The 17,077-nt window shown below is 47.0% G+C and overlaps 1 protein-coding gene across 1 annotated transcript in view; it reads right to left on the reverse strand.

Annotated features, from left to right (window-relative positions):
• LOC119436497 (synaptotagmin-15-like) overlaps positions 1-16,627 on the reverse strand; it is a 183,263-nt gene extending 166,636 nt beyond the window's left edge. The window contains 1 exon segment of the mRNA XM_049658184.1: positions 16,469-16,627. Coding sequence (XP_049514141.1) covers positions 16,469-16,478 — 10 coding nt within the window. The 5' untranslated portion in view covers positions 16,479-16,627.
• Positions 16,628-17,077: the final 450 nt, after the last annotated feature.

The raw sequence follows: 17,077 nt of genomic DNA on the forward strand, positions 1-17,077 counted from the left end.
ACACACGGCATATTAAATGTGATTGAATTAGGCAATTTGGGGCATGTTCCCGGCGCCATACATTTACGTCTTCGACCTTCGACGAGTTAACGGCTATTGGTTATAAAGATATGCAGATGGGACACCGATAAAAAAATCCTCATCAAGGCAAAGCACTTGGAAGCGCGCCGCGAGGAGACTTTATGAACGCAAGCGTAGCTGAGTCTCAGCTCGTGTGACACAATATGGCGGCGCCAGCGGGGTTGTCTCCACCCTGGACGGCGAAGCTGGGCATCGAGGCACCCTAGGGGTAGTGGGTCGAGGGAGAGCGGATAGGGGCAGCGCCGGCGAGGCGAAACACACGGAAATATTCGCGCGCCGTGTGGTGGCGCCACTGCGCCTTTCACCTGAAGCCGCATCCCCGCCGCGCCTTTATTCTATGGCCGCGCGCGTTCGGACCCGCAAACACAGGCCCCGACGTGTTTACCGATTGTAGTTGAACGTGCGTGGTTTTGTTGGTGGCGTGTGCGCGTTGAGTTGGCTGATTTACTGAGTTATGAGATAGGGAGACCTCGGCGAAAGAACTATTGCTTTGCGCCTGGTTGTAAGACTGGGTACATCAGAGTGAAAGATGCCCCGAAGTTGTCTCTGTTCAGTGTCCCCGAGGATGAAGAAATGCGCCTGACATGGGAGCGGAATCTACACCGCAAATACAAGCCGCTGTATGCCACTGACGCCGTATGCGAGCTTCATTTTGAAGGAAAGTATGTACTGAGAGATTACGTACACGTGATAGAAGGCAAAGAGGTACGTACACCACGCGGAAAGCTCTCTCTCTCTCGACAGACGCCGTGCCCACGATTTTGCCTGATCTCCCCATGTACCTTTCGAAAAATTCATCGCGCGAACAGCCCACAAGGAAAAGGGCTGCCTTACATCTCCATGGCGGCCAGACAAAAAGGCGGTGCCTGCAAGAGGACGACCTGCAGACCAGTGAAACTGTGGACATAGGTGACGGCGCTGAAAATCGTGCCTTTGTGCTGAGTGAAATTCCCAAACTCCATGGCGACAGAGCTGAGAGTCACTGAACAACATGGCAAGGAGTGTGGACGGTGCAAATGGCACCCCTTATATCATAAATGCACTTCTTAGCGTGAACGACAAAACTCCCAACATTTCTCCAAACAGTGTTGATGAGCTGCTCGCCCAAGGGAGGTTAGAAGAAGCTGAAGAGTCTCTAGCCATAGTAGAAGCTACCCGTGCTAGCCACTCATCATATATAGTAATGGAGAGGAGTGACTCGCGGCTAGTATATTACGTAGCTGGCAACGTAGCAAGAACGTGCGTCCTAAAACTTGACTGTTGTTTATGTGAGCACATCCTCCACGTCAGGCGAACAGAAGTCACACCTGTTAGCCTCAGAGTACACTGAGCAGTGTGACTGGTGTGGACTTTTGTATCCGTCGCAAGATTTGTATTCATTTATTGAAGCTCTTGAGAACATATTCACAGAATGCTTCAGCATTTTAGAACAGCATCTGCGATGTTGTGGCTCTTGTAAAAAAGAGTAAGTTCTTCTGCTCAAATGGTGTTGGATGCGACGCTCACAAGGAAGAAGCATGAGAATTGTTTCTTTCTATGTTCTCGCGCTACTCCACTTCTTAGTCAAAGGTATTGACAGCTCGAGAAGCGCAAAGCCACGGAGAGCTAAGCACCTTAAGCTGAGCAGGACGACCTAGGGGCCTGGTTTTGTTTTGACGCTGGTATTGTGGTCTGAGCGTTAGTCCTGAATAAAACGGTTTCATACCTTCCTTCAGAGCATCTCTCTCTCTCTCTTTTTCTTATTTTTTGCAATCACGACGCCGGAAACGCGCCCCGGTGGTCCCCTTTCGATGTACTGGTACACCCGCGGATTTGTACCTAAAATCCCATGGCTGGGAGCTTTTGAGACAAAAATATTTATTTACACAAAGGTGGTTGCTTGGGCTAGTTTGTAATCTATGGTAACAAAACGATACCCAGCGCGAAGGACAGGAACTCAGAGAGACGAAACGCACTGCGCTGCGTGTGTGTCGTCTCTCAGCCCTTGTCATTCGCACTGTACATCGTTTTTTACTGTTTATTCACTATAGACAACACTATAGAATTTATTCTCCTTTTGCTGACATTGTGAGCAATGTAAGCATTCAGGAGTGAAGCATGAGCTTCAGATCTATCGTACTCTTCCGATGAGTCCGCGGCGAATAAGCGCGCACGGCCGGGCGGTTCAGGTGAAAGGCGCGGCAGCGCCGCCTGCGGTTTCCGTGCAAACGACCTCGTCTCCCGGATCGCCCTCGTCCCACTACCCCTATCTAGTTCACTATAGTGGCGAGGATAGGCAGTCTGGCACGCGCTCGCGTGGTCCGCAAACTTTTGTGGTTGACTGTACGTCGCATATCCATCAGCTTTTGTATTAGGCGGTCGTCATTTAACGCAAGCAAGAATTCTCCCATTTCCGATATCGGACTGCTCGTTTCTCATTGCTCGTTTACATCTTCGTTATGGAGCTACATAAAATTGGACAGTTCGGCGCGTCCTTCTTGCTTCCTTTAGCGTTTGTCGCGTCTTGCGCAGTTAACGCGTGTAATGAAAGCCGTAACAAGAAATGCTGTTAGAAGCGCGCCATCGCGGCAGCGCAGTATGGGGCCTGTGGCGCAAGGGTACAATTTCCGTAAGAAATAAAAGGAGAGAGAAAGAGCGTCACACTCGCAACTAATTTTAATCAAAAAGTACCCAATATGTAAGCACAAAAGGTAAATGTGCACAACCATTACACTCGCGGCCCGTGCAGGAATGCTGAAAAAATAATTGAAATTGCAAGACAGCTATCACAAGCCAGAGACACTCCCAGCAAACCGAAATTAAAATTTCAAATCCACTTTTGTGAAGTGAAATCGACGGAATGCTAATGCAGAAATCAACTTTTTTTTTCTTTTGTGAAAGGCTTCCAGCAATTCTCGAGTCAACAGAACCCGTCACAATTTAGTCATGCGTCTGTGGAGCGCAAGGATGTAATATCAGGAGCCAGCGGGAGAATACCGACTAGACTTAGCGAAGACTGGCTTTTTTTTATTATTGATGCGAAAGCATCAAATGGCCCATTGAGCGAGAAAGCCGGCGTCGGTAGCAGCGAAATGGCACCTAAATTTCCATTGGCTGCCACGCCACTGTGTTGAGTGAGGTCTTGCATGAGGGGAGAGGGCATCGCCGCGACGCCACGTCACCAGCGCGGCTCGACGGAGCAGATACGGCGACGCGACGCCTCGGGGAGAGAGGGGTGATCGTCGGCGGGGCAGTCGCGTTACGCGCGCATGCAGGTGCCGCCGTCTCGCTCTCGGAAGCCGGCGCGCGGTCCGTATCTCTCTCTCACCGCCAATGTGCTTAGCTGCTGCGCGCGCCTGCCGGCCTTGGTTGCTACTGCTGCTTCTTCGGTCTCTCGTCGCGCAAGACGTCGGTGGCATGCGGCGTCCTTGATTTCTCAGCAATATCGAAAAACTTATTCCTGACTACAGCCAATATGCTAACGTAGAAACTGTACAAAAAAATTAACCGACGATTACGATACTCACTAATCGTTAATTTGAGCGCAGCTCTATACGTGTTTTCATTTCGCGATATATTGGCTGGCTCGGACAACCTTTCTCGTGCGGCACGTTGCAAACGTAGCGAAGTCTGGCCCGACTGCCTCGCTAATCTGGAGAGTGCGAGAGCCAGCGCGGGGGTGACGCGTGGGCGCGATTCACAGTAGCCGACAGGCCTCCTAGACGACGCGTGCTACTCTGGCGCCATCTCGTAGTCATCGTCGCCGCGCTACGCTTTTCTTGCCACGCTTTCGCTATTCCCTCCTCCTCCGCTTTCCACCTCATGGTTCCGCTGCACCCTCCTCTCCGCTTTCCTCGTCACGTAGTTCATCCCCGCGGCGGTCCGCGTTCGCTGTCATCTTTCGCTGTGCTCGTTCGCTCGGTTACGCCGCCGCCGCTCGCCGCAGGAACGGGCGCCTAAGAGCTGCGCTCTAAAAAAAAATCACAGCATATCCACGGGGTGAATGATGATGAGTGGGCGAAGCTCCGGAGGGAATCATCGGATCTCCCGCTTAAGGGGACGCTAGCACAAACGCGTTAGAAACGTGCAGTATTCTCTAGTAAGGGGGAGCGGCCACAGCGTCTTACGCAGCCATTTACACATGCCGGAACGTGCACCGCGTTTGCCGACGCCATCACATGACTGCTGAGAGAGTATACCCCCCGTATTCATAAACGCTCCTCGACTTGAACTTGACTTGCCACCGCTTTGGGCAGCGCGTTCGAAACGCGTTGAAGGTAAGGCGGAGAGGCCACAGCGTCTTACACCAGCTTCTTACACGGGCCGTAACGCGCTAGCACAAACGCGTTAGAAACGCGCTAGAAACGCGGCCTTTCGTTAATGTTGGGTATTTATTGCCATCGTGGTGCGTGTGTCCATGTCCGCTTCGTGGTGCAGTGGGCAAACGCCGCGCGCTCGGAAGCGAGGGGTCCCTGGTTCGATTCCGCGCTACGGACACAACTTCGGAATTTTTTTTCTCATTTTTCTCAGACTGGTTACACACTACTGGTTACACACTACTACTACAACGACGGGGACGGAACGGGTGCCGCTATAAGGAGCTTCGCCCCTAATAACCCGCGCCAATTTAATCGCAAAACTCGAAAACATTATTGGCAGCGCAAAACCCGAAGGACCGCTCAGCGGCGTTCAATTGGACATTAATGCTTTCGCATTCACAACTCATAAGGAATGCTCAGCTATCCTCGGATTTTTATTATTCTAGCAGGCGTGTGCTCGCTGGCGTGAGCCTGGCGCGCACACCGATCCATGCCATGCATGCATTGGCTATGGACTGCCCGGGGCCCGGAGCCGCGCGGACTTTTGGCAGTGCCGATAAGACAGCTTTTTTATGGGTTTTTTATTGCGATAACAATTATATGAATACTTGATTCTGGATTCACAATAGACTGCATTTTTTAGATTACTCTAAAGCAATCGACACGGTTTAGTCATCATTTATTACCTTTTTAAGCTCGGCCAATTAAATCTAGGTCCTAATGTTCTTAACTAGATTCGAGCTTTTCTTTCTAACCATACTCAGTTTGTTTCTGCTAATACTGGTGATTCCCCAGTCCAGCCAGTGCTATTGGGTGTTCCCCAGGGGTCTGTATTGGGACCCTTGCTTTTCTTAATTTTCATGAATTACCTACCCGATAACATTTTATCAAAGGTTTGCCTATTTGCGGATGACTGTGTAATTTACCAGAAAATAACTAACCAAGACGATGCTGCCTTACTCCAGACCGATTTAAATACCATACTTGCCTGGTGTCAAACGTGGAACATGGAATTGAACATTTCAAAATGCAAATCAATGCGCGTATCTCGCACCTCATTAGCATCTCCACACTGTCATCTTGGTAATACGTCTCTTGAATCTGTTTCATCTTGCAAATATCGTGGTGTTCATATTTGTAGTAACCTATCATGGAACCATCATGTGAGGTACATCATCGCCAAAGCTAACCGATCACTTGGGTACTTTCGAAGAAACTTCTATATGGCACCCTCATCACTTAAAAAGCTTCTCTACACCACTTACATTCGTTCGTCACTTGGATACGCATCATCTATCTGGGATCCCAGTGGTACTACACTGATAAACGAACTTGAAAGAGTGCAGAATCGTTCCGTTTGCTTCATCTTATCCAATTATGACCACACAGCCAGCGCTTCCATGATGAAGTCACTACTTAATCTTCCAGATCTTAAAATTCGGCGTAAAATAGCCCGGCTCGCTCTTTTTCATAAAATTTACTATCACAACAATCATCTTAGCGATCAGTTCATTAAATCCCCTCCTTTCATTTCATCTAGAATTGACCACCTCCAAAAAGTTGATGTTCCTCGTTGTAGAACTGTGACATATTCACATGCATTTTTACCTTGAACCACCTTCGAATGGAATCATCTGCTAGAAGCAGCTTAATTCTGCTATCACGGATACTTCGCGCTTTAACAGTTTTTTGAATAACATGCTTAACATTGCTTAATTATTTGTATTCAATTTTTTCTTCTGTTTTAGCTTGTTGTTGTTCTAGTTTTAGATGTTCAAATTACTTTGCTTTATCATAGTTGCAGCTCTTCATTTTTGTATTAATTTGTCGATTGTCCATGCTCCTTATTATTATTGTATCAACTGTTTTTCTTTTCAATTTTGGTCTGTAATATGCCCCTCCCCTCTGTAATGTGAAAACCGTGAGGGTAAAATAAATAAATAAATAAATGGACGCTCCAGGCGCATTTCCGCCGTCGTCGTCGGCGTCGCCTTGATGTTTCGTGTAAAGTCCAAGTGCGATAACATCGTGGCCGCGCGCCGTATGCTGTATGTGCCAGTGAAACCGTGCTAGGGTGAGCCTCGATCTCGTGCGCAAGGAAGGGGGGGGGGGGGGGGGGGAGGAAGCGCGCCGTCTTCCATCGCGTGCAAGGCACTGGAAGGAGGGGGAGGGGGGGGGGGGCGTTCTACTCCGCCGGCAGCTGCGTAGGGTGAGGCAGCGCGGGCCCTATCTTGAAAGCAATCTGCGACGGGGACAGAGTGCGCCGAGTGCTGATAGCTTCATGTGCGCTGTGTTCTCGCCGCTTAGTTGGTCAACTCACTCGCTGCTCCTGCCGCGCTTCCTCCCGACAGCATTTTGACAGCGAGTGTCCGCGATCATCGAGTGAGATGGGTTCATCTTTGCCTGTGCGCGCGTGAAACACCATGCTTGATAGTTTAGTTATTAAGCGAATGTCTCCAAGTTTGGAAGTCCGATGAATCTACTATATTTACTTCGTATGGCTGTGTAATAATTCGCTATCGCAATCGAAATCGACTTTTTCTTTCGCCATTAATGCCAGCTATGTGACATGCACACAGGCACCACACCGAAATGCGCCAATTTATAAAGAAAGAAATAAATATTGAAAACACTCTTGCATTTTCTGCTAAAAATTAAGGCCGCAAAATTGAGAGTGCGCATGGATATTTCATATGCCAAGTTCAACACAAGCGATGTATTTTATATACATATATGGTTCATAAAGTTGCGGATGTTCAAGATAGTGGATAAATCTGTGTATGCGAGTTTGTTACAAGTAGGTTATACAGCACCGTGCTCTTCTCATTGTTCTCATCGACAGTGGATAGTATCCTACGAACGTCGATACCAAAGTAAACACTCCGTCCTAGATCTCCTGAGTTACAAATTAGATACTTAGTCTTTATTCAAGGAATAATGCGGCAAAAGTATAGCTCATGTAGAACGTATCTCGAAACGCAGGGGCACAGATAAAAGGTTACAGAGAAGCCATCTTTTTACAAATATAGCACATGCATTCAGAGCACGTGGCATGAATTTCACCTTAACGAAGGGCACCACATAGCCGCAGTTGGAATAAAACAGGGCGCGTGACACAGAGTTTGCCTTGACACAACTCTGTTGCCCCATATATCTAGATGCGTTTTATTTATTCACTTATTTTCTTCAGCGTGAAGTTACAAGCCTCGAACAGCTTAAGTACCGATGTCACCGCACTATATCTGAGCACTTGTCTGCGACTGTGCTCAGATATCTCCGACTGATAATTACACAAACATCCTCTTCTGATATAGTGATAAACGTCTCTTGAGTTTCTATATCCCGGAACTCCTTAGCACTAAAGAAGTGATGATGACAGTGTTATACTTCTAGTGCATACTTCTGTTGCTCTATTTTCATCTTTCTTTTTTCTTGTACTTTCTCACTTCTTGCGACCGCTCTTGCACATACACCCGTTTCGTCGCGCATCGGTTTTAGGCGCGTAGCGTGAGGCAGCGCTGCGTGCCTAAAGTGAACACACGACGAAAGGGTCGCTTGCTATAGCTCTCAATGAAGATGTTAATAGCCCAACGCAAGACTGGATCGCAAAGATAAATGTGCCCGCAAGTTTGCTCCTCACATCGGATTGCTCCTCAAGGGATAGCTTAGTTGGCAGGCTGCAACTTGAGCCCAAGTAGACTGCCTGCATATTCAGTGCAGTGGAGGAGGATGAATGGAACCTTGCACAATATCAGAATTCGCCACACTGTCCGATAGCTTCTCAGTCGGAGAGCGGGCCACGCCCCCCCACCTGTTTAGGCCGGTTGCACAGTTCTTAGCTCCTGTAACGCTATATGAAATAGGCAGCAACTCTTCGGCAGATCCTACCACAGGGTCTTATTTGGATCGATGGAATCGTAGATTTAGAGCAGGGCCGCAGCAAGGCATTTCGGGAGGGAATGGGTCAGCAGCCTTTCCTGTACACAAGCGTATATATTCTTTTGCATTGCAAGGTCACAGTCCGGATAAATCAACCACTCATATCTGATAAAAAAAAAATGCCGTTTCGTTTCACTAGCCCCTGAGATGTTCCCGCCACAGAGACGGTTTTTCAGGGGGAAAAGTGAAGAGTGAGTACGAACTTTATTTAGGTCCTGAGGAGAAATAATTAAAGCGGGGCCGGAGGTCCCGCCAATGAATCCGGCGGTTCCACCCAGGTCAGGGCCGGTAGACAGAGTCCTTCGGCGACGGCCCCTCTGGACAGCCTGGAGCTGAGCGATGAGCTCTGTGCTTCTGAGCGCTGAGTCCCAGGAGTACTGGTCAGGAAAGTTCGTGCCCGCGTTGGCAGGGCACAGCCAGAGCATGTGTTCGAAGTTGTATTCGTGGCCGCAGTGTAGGCATTCAGTAGGAAGGTCACGATTGAGCCTGCTTAGTGTTGTTGGTGTGATGTATCTTCTAGTCTCCATTTCAAAAACTGTGAACTTGAAAAGGACACCTTCTATATATATATATATATATATATATATATAGAGAGAGAGAGAGAGAGAGAGAGAGAGAGTGAGAGACAGAAGAAAGGGGCAAGGCATGGATGTTAACCAGAAGGGAAAATCCGGTTTGCTACCCTACACTGGGGAGAGATAGGAGGGGGAGGTAAAGAGATAAGGAAGTGTAGAGAGAGACAATGAGAAAGAAAAGGAGTTCAGACACACAATCAGAGCCGGTCACTATCCCCGCGTACAATCACAACACAGTAGCAATTGTGGCACTGCAAAGAACAGTTCTGGCTACAGCCGCTTGTGCAGGTCTGTTAACCTCAAAAACTGCAACAGTGCCCTCGTCGCTTCCAGCTACGATTGCTTGGGAGGTCGGCATTCTGAAATGATTTCCTCTGTTAATGGTATTTGGTCAAAGCGCGCTATCATGATTGCGAGCGATCGTCTCTGTAAACTGTAGCGAGGACAGTCACACAGAACGTGTTGAATAGTCTCCTCGCTACTACAGTTATCACACGAAGCATTGTCGGCCCATCAGATTCGGAAAGCAAAAGTCTTCGTAAAAGCCACTCCTAGCCATATTCGCCAAAAAACCTCGCATCGGCAGAGTAGCTGGGATGCGAAGGTGCAGAGTTTTTTGTCCAGGTGGTGCAGCCGGTTTCGTTGAAATTTGGGGCGTTACACATGGAGAAGGTGATATCTCATGAGAGCATTCGAAGATTTCTAGCGGCATCTGTCCTTGATAAGGGTATTGGCTCCACTTTACTACCTTGAATAGCCGACCAAACAGCGTTATCGTTGCCGATGACGCCGCAGTGACTTGGAAGCCACTGAAATGTCACGCGGTGTTCTTGCTCAGCAAAGGTATGGATTAGCTCTCCAATCTCGAATACCAGTTGTTCGTGTGGTCCGCGTCGCAGGGCTGATTAAAATCACTGCAGTGCTGCCTTTGAGTCACCGAATATTGACCATCTTCGAGGTTGTTCTTGGCTGACGAGACGAAGCGCAGCGCGAAGAGCTGCAAGTTCCGCAGCCGTCGATGTCGTTGGGTGACACGTCTTGAAACTGATGGTGGTGGCTCTCGCTGGGAAAAGCACGACTCCAGACGAACACTGGTGAGTTGTTGACCCATCGGTGTAAATATGTCCCTGGTCGGCGTACTTCTCGTGCAAAAGGAGGAGAGATGGTTATTTAAAAGCAGGAGATGACAGCTCAGATTTTTTTTTCCGATTCCTGGTACGGTGACGTGCACTGCAGCTCGAACCAAACACCATGGAGGAATCGATGGCTTAGTGCCAGGAAGGGAGGGGGGACTGAGCCTGATGGAAGGCTGGCGTAATACAAATTGCAGGCGACCCTAACCTTTGACTTACTAGGTGTCTCTTAGTGGCACTCGCACCTCGGCATTGGTGTGCGGTAATCAGTAATTTCTAAGTAATTCTAATTATTCCAGACGCTTCAGTAACTCAACTTGTAACTAAACATATGCTCTGATATATCTGAACCTGGCAACGTTCAACACCCGCACCCTATCGAGTGAGCCCAGCTTAGCAGGGCTATTTGAAGAATTGTCAGGTATTGCCTGGGATATTATTCGTCTTAGTGAGGTTAGAAGAACTAGTGAGGCTTATACAGTGCTGACTAACGGCCACGTCCTCTACTACAGAGGTCTTCCAAATAAGAGAGAATTCAGAGTAGGATTTCTAGTCCATAAGGACATAGGGGGTAACATTGATGAATTCTACAGCATTAATAAGAGGGTAGCAGTCGTCGTAATAAAGGTGAATAGGAGGTATAGAATGAACGTAGTACATGCCTACGCTCCAACCTTCACTCACGATGATGAAGAAATAGAACAGTTTTATGAAGATGTTGAATTAGCAATGAGAAAGGTGCAAACTCAGTATACTATAGTAATGGGCGACTTCAATGCAAAAGTGGGGGGAAAACAGGCTGGTGAGCAAACAATTGGCAACTACGGCATCGACTCTAGGAACACTAGAGGAGAGATGTTGGTAGAATTCGCGGAAAGGAATAGGCTCCGAATAATGAATACCTTCTTCAGGAAGCGCAGCAACAGGAAGTGGACCTGGAAAAGCCCTAATGGAGAAACAAGGAATGAAATAGATTTCATACTCTCTGCCGATCCGAGCATAGTGTAGAATGTCGAAGTGTTAGGTAGGGTAAACTGCAGTGACCATAGGTTAATCAGGTCTAGGATTTCACTCAATTTGAAAAGAGAAAGAATAAAATTAGCCAAGAAGAAACAGGCCAACCTAGACGCAGTAAGGGTAAAAGCAGACCAATTCAGGCTGATGCTCGCAAACAAATATGCAGCTTTAGAACAGGAAGATGAAGACAACATAGAGATAATGAATGAAACCGTAGCTAGGTTGATCTCAGAAGCAGTAACTGAAGTGGGAGGTAAGGCACCAAGGCAACCAGTAGGTAAGCTCTCCCAAGTAACAAAGGACCTAATAAAGAAACGGCAAAACATTAAGGTCTCAAACTCGAGAGATCAGATAGAATTCGCTGAACTTTCGAAACTGATCAACAAGAAGAAAGCAAGGGATATCCGAAATTATAACGTGGAAAAGATTGAGGAAGCAGTAAAGTATGGACGAAGCATAAAATCAGGAAGAGATATTCTACGATGGATCATATCCATGTCATCAATTAGGCAATCGAGAAATTTGCGGAGTACAATCAACCTCTCTATATGGCTCTCATAGATTATGAAAAGGCATTTTATTCAGTAGAGATACCAGCAGTCATAGAGGCATTCAGTAATCAAGGAGTACAGGAGGCATACGTGAATATCTTGGCAAATATCTACAAGAATTCCACAGCAACCTTGGTTCTCCACAAGAAAAGTAGAAAGATACCTATCAAGAAAGGGGTCAGGCAAGGAAACGCAATCTCTTCAATGCTATTCACTGCATGATTAGAAGAAGTATTCAAGCTCTTCGACTGGGAAGGCTTAGGAGTGAGGATCAACGGCGAATATCTCAGCAACCTTCGGTTTTCAGATGACATTGTCTTATTCAGCAAACAATGGGGACGAATTACAGCAAATAATTAAGGACCTTAACCGAGAAAGCGTAAGAGTTGTGTTGAAGATTAATATGCAGCAGAGAAAGATAATGTTAAATAGCCTGGCAAGGGAACAAGAATTCAGGATAGCCAGTCAGCCTCTAGAGTCAGTAAAGGAGTAAGTTTATCTAGGTCAATTACTCACAGGGGACCCTGATCATGAGAAAGAAATTTACAGAAGAATAAAATTGAGTTGGAGTGCATACGGTAGGCATTGCCAAATCCTGACTGGGAGCTTACCACTGTCGCTGAAAAGAAAAGTGTACAATGATTGCATTCTACCGGTGCTAACATATCGGGCAGAAACTTGGAGGTTAACAAAGAAGCTCAAGAACAAGTTAAGGACCACACAAAAAGCGATGGAACGAAAAATGTTAGGCCTAACGTTAAGAGACAAGAAAAGAGGGGTGTGGATCAGAGAACAAACGGGGATAGCCGATATTCTAGCTGACGTTAAGCGGGAAAAATGGAGCTGGGCAGGCCATGTAATGCGTAGGATAGATAACCGGTGTACCATTAGAGTTACAGAATGGATACCAATTAAGAGAAAGGAAGCTCAGTCGAGGACGGCAGAAAACTGTGTACTCTCAGCACCTCCGCTACAATGTGTGTTTGTAATGGTTGATCCCGGGCGATTGCGATAGTCACCGCTGTTGACGCGCATCTTGGCAAACTAAGACAAACTCTGAGAGACCGAGCTTGAATAGCCTGTAAAGCTCGAAGATTTGTCCTGCAAGTGTTTGTCAGTATAGCTGCAAACTGTATCGCAAAAGGACCAGAAAAAGTGCCTTGTACAGTTCCAACGTTGCATTCACTGGCACTCCCCAAGTCTATAATTTCCCTATAAAAACAAAAGAGCTAAGGAACTTGTCACTGTGAGGCAGGCGTGCAAACACGGACACAGGAAGGAGCGAAAAGGACAACGTAACATCTGACAAATTCGTAACATCTTAAAAATACCTAGGTGCTCATATATCATGTAATTTAAATTGGACAGTGCACACAGAATACATTATTAACAACGTTAGCCGTATGCTATAGGATACTTACGTCGCAACTTTTCCACCGTTCCTTCTTCAGTTAAACTAATACTTTATAAAACCTTAATACGACCAAAGCTTGAATACGCTGCTTCTGTATGGGATCCTATGCATGTAAAATTAATCACTGCCCTGGAACTTGTTCAGAATAACTCGACTTGTTTCATTCTCTCCAACTACAATCGCACTGCTAGCATAAGACGCATCAAAGCCAGCCTTTCCCTTCCGTCTCTAGCAGCACGTCGAAAAGCTAGCCGCTTGAATATATTTCATAACATATACTACCACACCTTTCTTCACGACACATTTATTCTATCATCGCAATATATGTCCTATCGCATTGATCATCGCTATTTTGTAAAACGAAAACATTTTCAAAGTCCTTCCTTCCGCGCACAGCAATCGAGTGGAACCACCTTCCTGCTGACATTGTATCAATCATTGATAACCAACGTTTTCGCGAAGCACTAACCACCATTACTTAAGTACATGCCTGTTTGAAATTGTTATTATTACTCACTCTATCTTGCGGCTGTATTTGTTTGTATTTTTTCCCACTCTCCTCTGTTATGCATTTGGTCTTGAAGGTAAATAAATAAATAAATAAATAAATAAATAAAATAAGTAAACACAAACGCCGACTGTCAACTGAAGGGTCGCAAATAAGCGGAAAAGACAGAATACACAAAACTTATCGGTGCGTGCTCAATGGAAGGCAGCGCCAACCAGTCAGTCATGGACACATGCGGGCACTCGCGAATGTGCAGGCATGACAATTTCTCTTTGTACAAGATAATTGAGGCTTGACTTACGCACGTGCTACCGCTATTAATGATATACCAAGTCTCAACCTTAAGGTGCGCGTCGTTGTTATGTCTGAACAGAACTATACTGTCTGAAAATTTTGGGATACACTGGCAACCGCGACAATGTAAGGAAAGGTTAGACGGCGTTTCACCCGTCAACGAACGTTGGCGCTCAATTAATATCTGATTGATGCAACGCACTCGTTGTCCTACATAAAAGCGACCTCGGATGAAAGTAATCTATAAAATACCCCCATTCGGCATTCTACGAATGTGTTGGTACTTACATACACCTGTCAGATATGTTCTTCCGGTTCAACTAGTATTTCTTTCTTTGCACGGCGGCGCATATATCCTCAGATATTGTCAGCCGTAAACACAACGTTGACACCGCATCAACTCCCTACTTTCTTGAGTTGATGCGACAGACAGTGATTGTAAGGTATACACACACGACTCTTTTCTTCTTACTTTCAGTGTTTTCTGCAATCGTAGGCGAACTGGAAGGCATCATGTACATTTTCAAGCGTTCCGAAACAGTTCTTGTTCTTGATAAGTGTTCTTGTTTTTTTTCTCGCACTGGTCGACCATTGAGAGTTGCCAAACCATAAACATTAAGGTTATCGAGTCTCAGTAGGGTTCGTGACACTTCCACGTTGCAGGTGACGCTCAAATACAACACAAATTTAACACAAGAATCCGCAGTTTTACTCATTTTTAAACAAGGTAACTTGGAGCGAACCTTCACAATTGATCCAATCCGTATATTGTGTGCGCTCATGAATCCGCTAGCCATACCTAAATGGATTGGGTCGTTTAAAACTAATGAAAATCAACCAGGTAGTTGTGCCTCAAAGTATGCATTCCGGCAGTCTCGACAAGCCCTGCGCGGAGGAACTGCAGGTGCGGGGAAGCTTCGGCCTTAGTTTTGGCTCTTCGCCGCGTGCTTTCCAACTGCCTTCAATATGCTACTTAACAAGCACCGTCTATGCGGCTATTGTAAATTATTTATAACTCGTTTTTACTACTATTCAGTGTGGACGTCATTCACGCAACAAGTGGCATTATGTGCGCCGGCTGAAAAACTTTAATGATGTTTTAAAACCTTAGCAGATGGAACTACGGTATTGGGTCAAGTAAGCCAATCTGGCTGTTTTAGACGCAGTTAAGGTGTGAATGGATACTTCCTGGTCCGTCACTTAACTCGTATCAATGTTAACAAGCAGCCTATAATGATTCTCTGTTAAGCCTCCTCACCCCAGCCCCCCAACGTTGCAACTAATTTCACTAATTTTAAAAGCCCGAAATATACTCTGTGTAGGCCAGTAGCACGCCAACGTTCGCTTCTGCGTACGCAGGTGCCTCTGTGTTTGGTGGTCCTCCCAATGGATTTGCCTTGACTGGCACACCACCGATGGTTATAGAGCAAAATCTAATTGAAAGACGCTCTCTTGCGAAGTGAAAACGACCAAATCATCTACGTGCCACAGTTGCGCACTTAAACCGAACGCACAGAAAACAATAAAAGAAAAGAAAGGTCTAAAGTCAGAGAAAGTTTTCTGAGCTACTGCATTTAGCATTTCCTCATACTTTGTTTTTGCTCGGTCGAAATGCTCATAGAAACGCGCTTACGTCACGGAATCTGCAGGTAATACGTCAAGGATGTCACAAGGAACGCATAGGCATACACTATATATATAATTGGAGACACCGCATGTCATTCAGAAATGTTGACGCGATAAAGCAGTTACTGAGGCTCTTCCAAAGTTCGTTTGAAATCTGCCTGTCCATGATTTCTACCAAAAGATACTTCATACAAATTTTCAGTCTGCGAAAGGCTGAAAGTTGTGTTGGCCGACTGAAACGCAAGGTGACTTCCCCCCCCCCCCTCCCCCCATGAAAGGCTTCCATAAAAGAGAACAGCAGCCCCGGGCATCCTGCCAGATTGTCTGGGCCCGGCGAAGGAAATGTCAAAAGAAGCTGCCCTTGCAAAAGTCAAGCAGCCGAAGGACGCATGAGTGAGGATGCATGAACCTAACGTACATGTATACATCGTCTAATGAAGCATATTCTTATATTCTCACGTAAAACAGTCTGAATAGACCCAGTGTATCGTTAGAAATTAAATATTCGTCGCTTTTTTTTTATTGCATTACATGCCCACGGGAAAGACCAGCGTTCAAGCGCGATAAGTGAGGTCGTAGCAATACAAATTGGGGGGGTATGCTAGCACTGCTAGTGTCCACGTCACACACTGCTCTTGACACCAATTTTCTATGCCTGCGTTTTTTTTTTTTTTTTTTTTTTTTTTTTTTTTTTTTTGAGGCTCTCTTGTCTGTAAGGCAAGAAATCAATGACAGCCCGCAGAACAAGCAGAACAGGTTCTCAGTCATCGCACACAAGAATAAACTTTTTCGGGATAACGCTCAGTGGTGTTACCCAAAGGACACGAACACACCAGACAGAGGCTAACGTCAAGAGCCGGACATTCGACGAGCCCAGCTCATGTAGCGAGGCCCACAAGACAGAGCGCGAAAGCGCCGGCGAAGCAAAGATCGCGTCAGCTGATTGCGCCAGCAGTCACGAAAGAGCGCGTTGTGCGCGCGCAAGGAGCGGCGAGAAAGTGAAGGGCCGACGCGGCGGTCGACGTCACCAACCTGGCATCATCCGAACGGAGGCGCTGGGGCGACAGTGGCATGAGGCGGCGCATTCACATGGCGAACGGTGCGGGAGCAGTGGCGGGGTGGCGACGGGGACGCCGATCCGGAGAAGCACATCCGCTCGGCGCGTGGCTCGTCGCACATATGCCGGCAGCAGCGCCGATGATGCCGGCGAACGCCGCGCGGGCCGCCTTAAATCAGTCACGTGGGCGAGCGAACAGCTGCGAGGTTCCCGCTGCCGCGGAGAACCGCACGTTTGTGTACGGGAAGAGGGCGACGAGGGTCTCAGAAGACGAACGCCCGCGGGAACGCGCCACGCCAGCACTGCGCTCGGTCTCATATAGCGGAAGCACGGCGACGTGGCCCGAAAACATGCTGCTCCCCTGTGGCACGGCAGCCCGCAGGCGCAGCGGTGGTGAAATAACGATTTTCACTGCTCCTCCCGCTCTGCTTTAATAACTATTTTTCATTATCTTCTGGAAAACTGAAGGGACAATAAAATAGCAAAACGCTTTCTTTTGGTAGGGGTCTTGGCAGGAGCAGTTGGTCATGACATCAGTGGAAACGGAAGAAACAGATTACCTTCGCAGCATAAGCACACAGCCA

This window comes from Dermacentor silvarum, chromosome 1, assembly GCF_013339745.2.
Source record: "Dermacentor silvarum isolate Dsil-2018 chromosome 1, BIME_Dsil_1.4, whole genome shotgun sequence".
In the NCBI taxonomy this organism is placed as follows: domain Eukaryota; kingdom Metazoa; phylum Arthropoda; class Arachnida; order Ixodida; family Ixodidae; genus Dermacentor; species Dermacentor silvarum.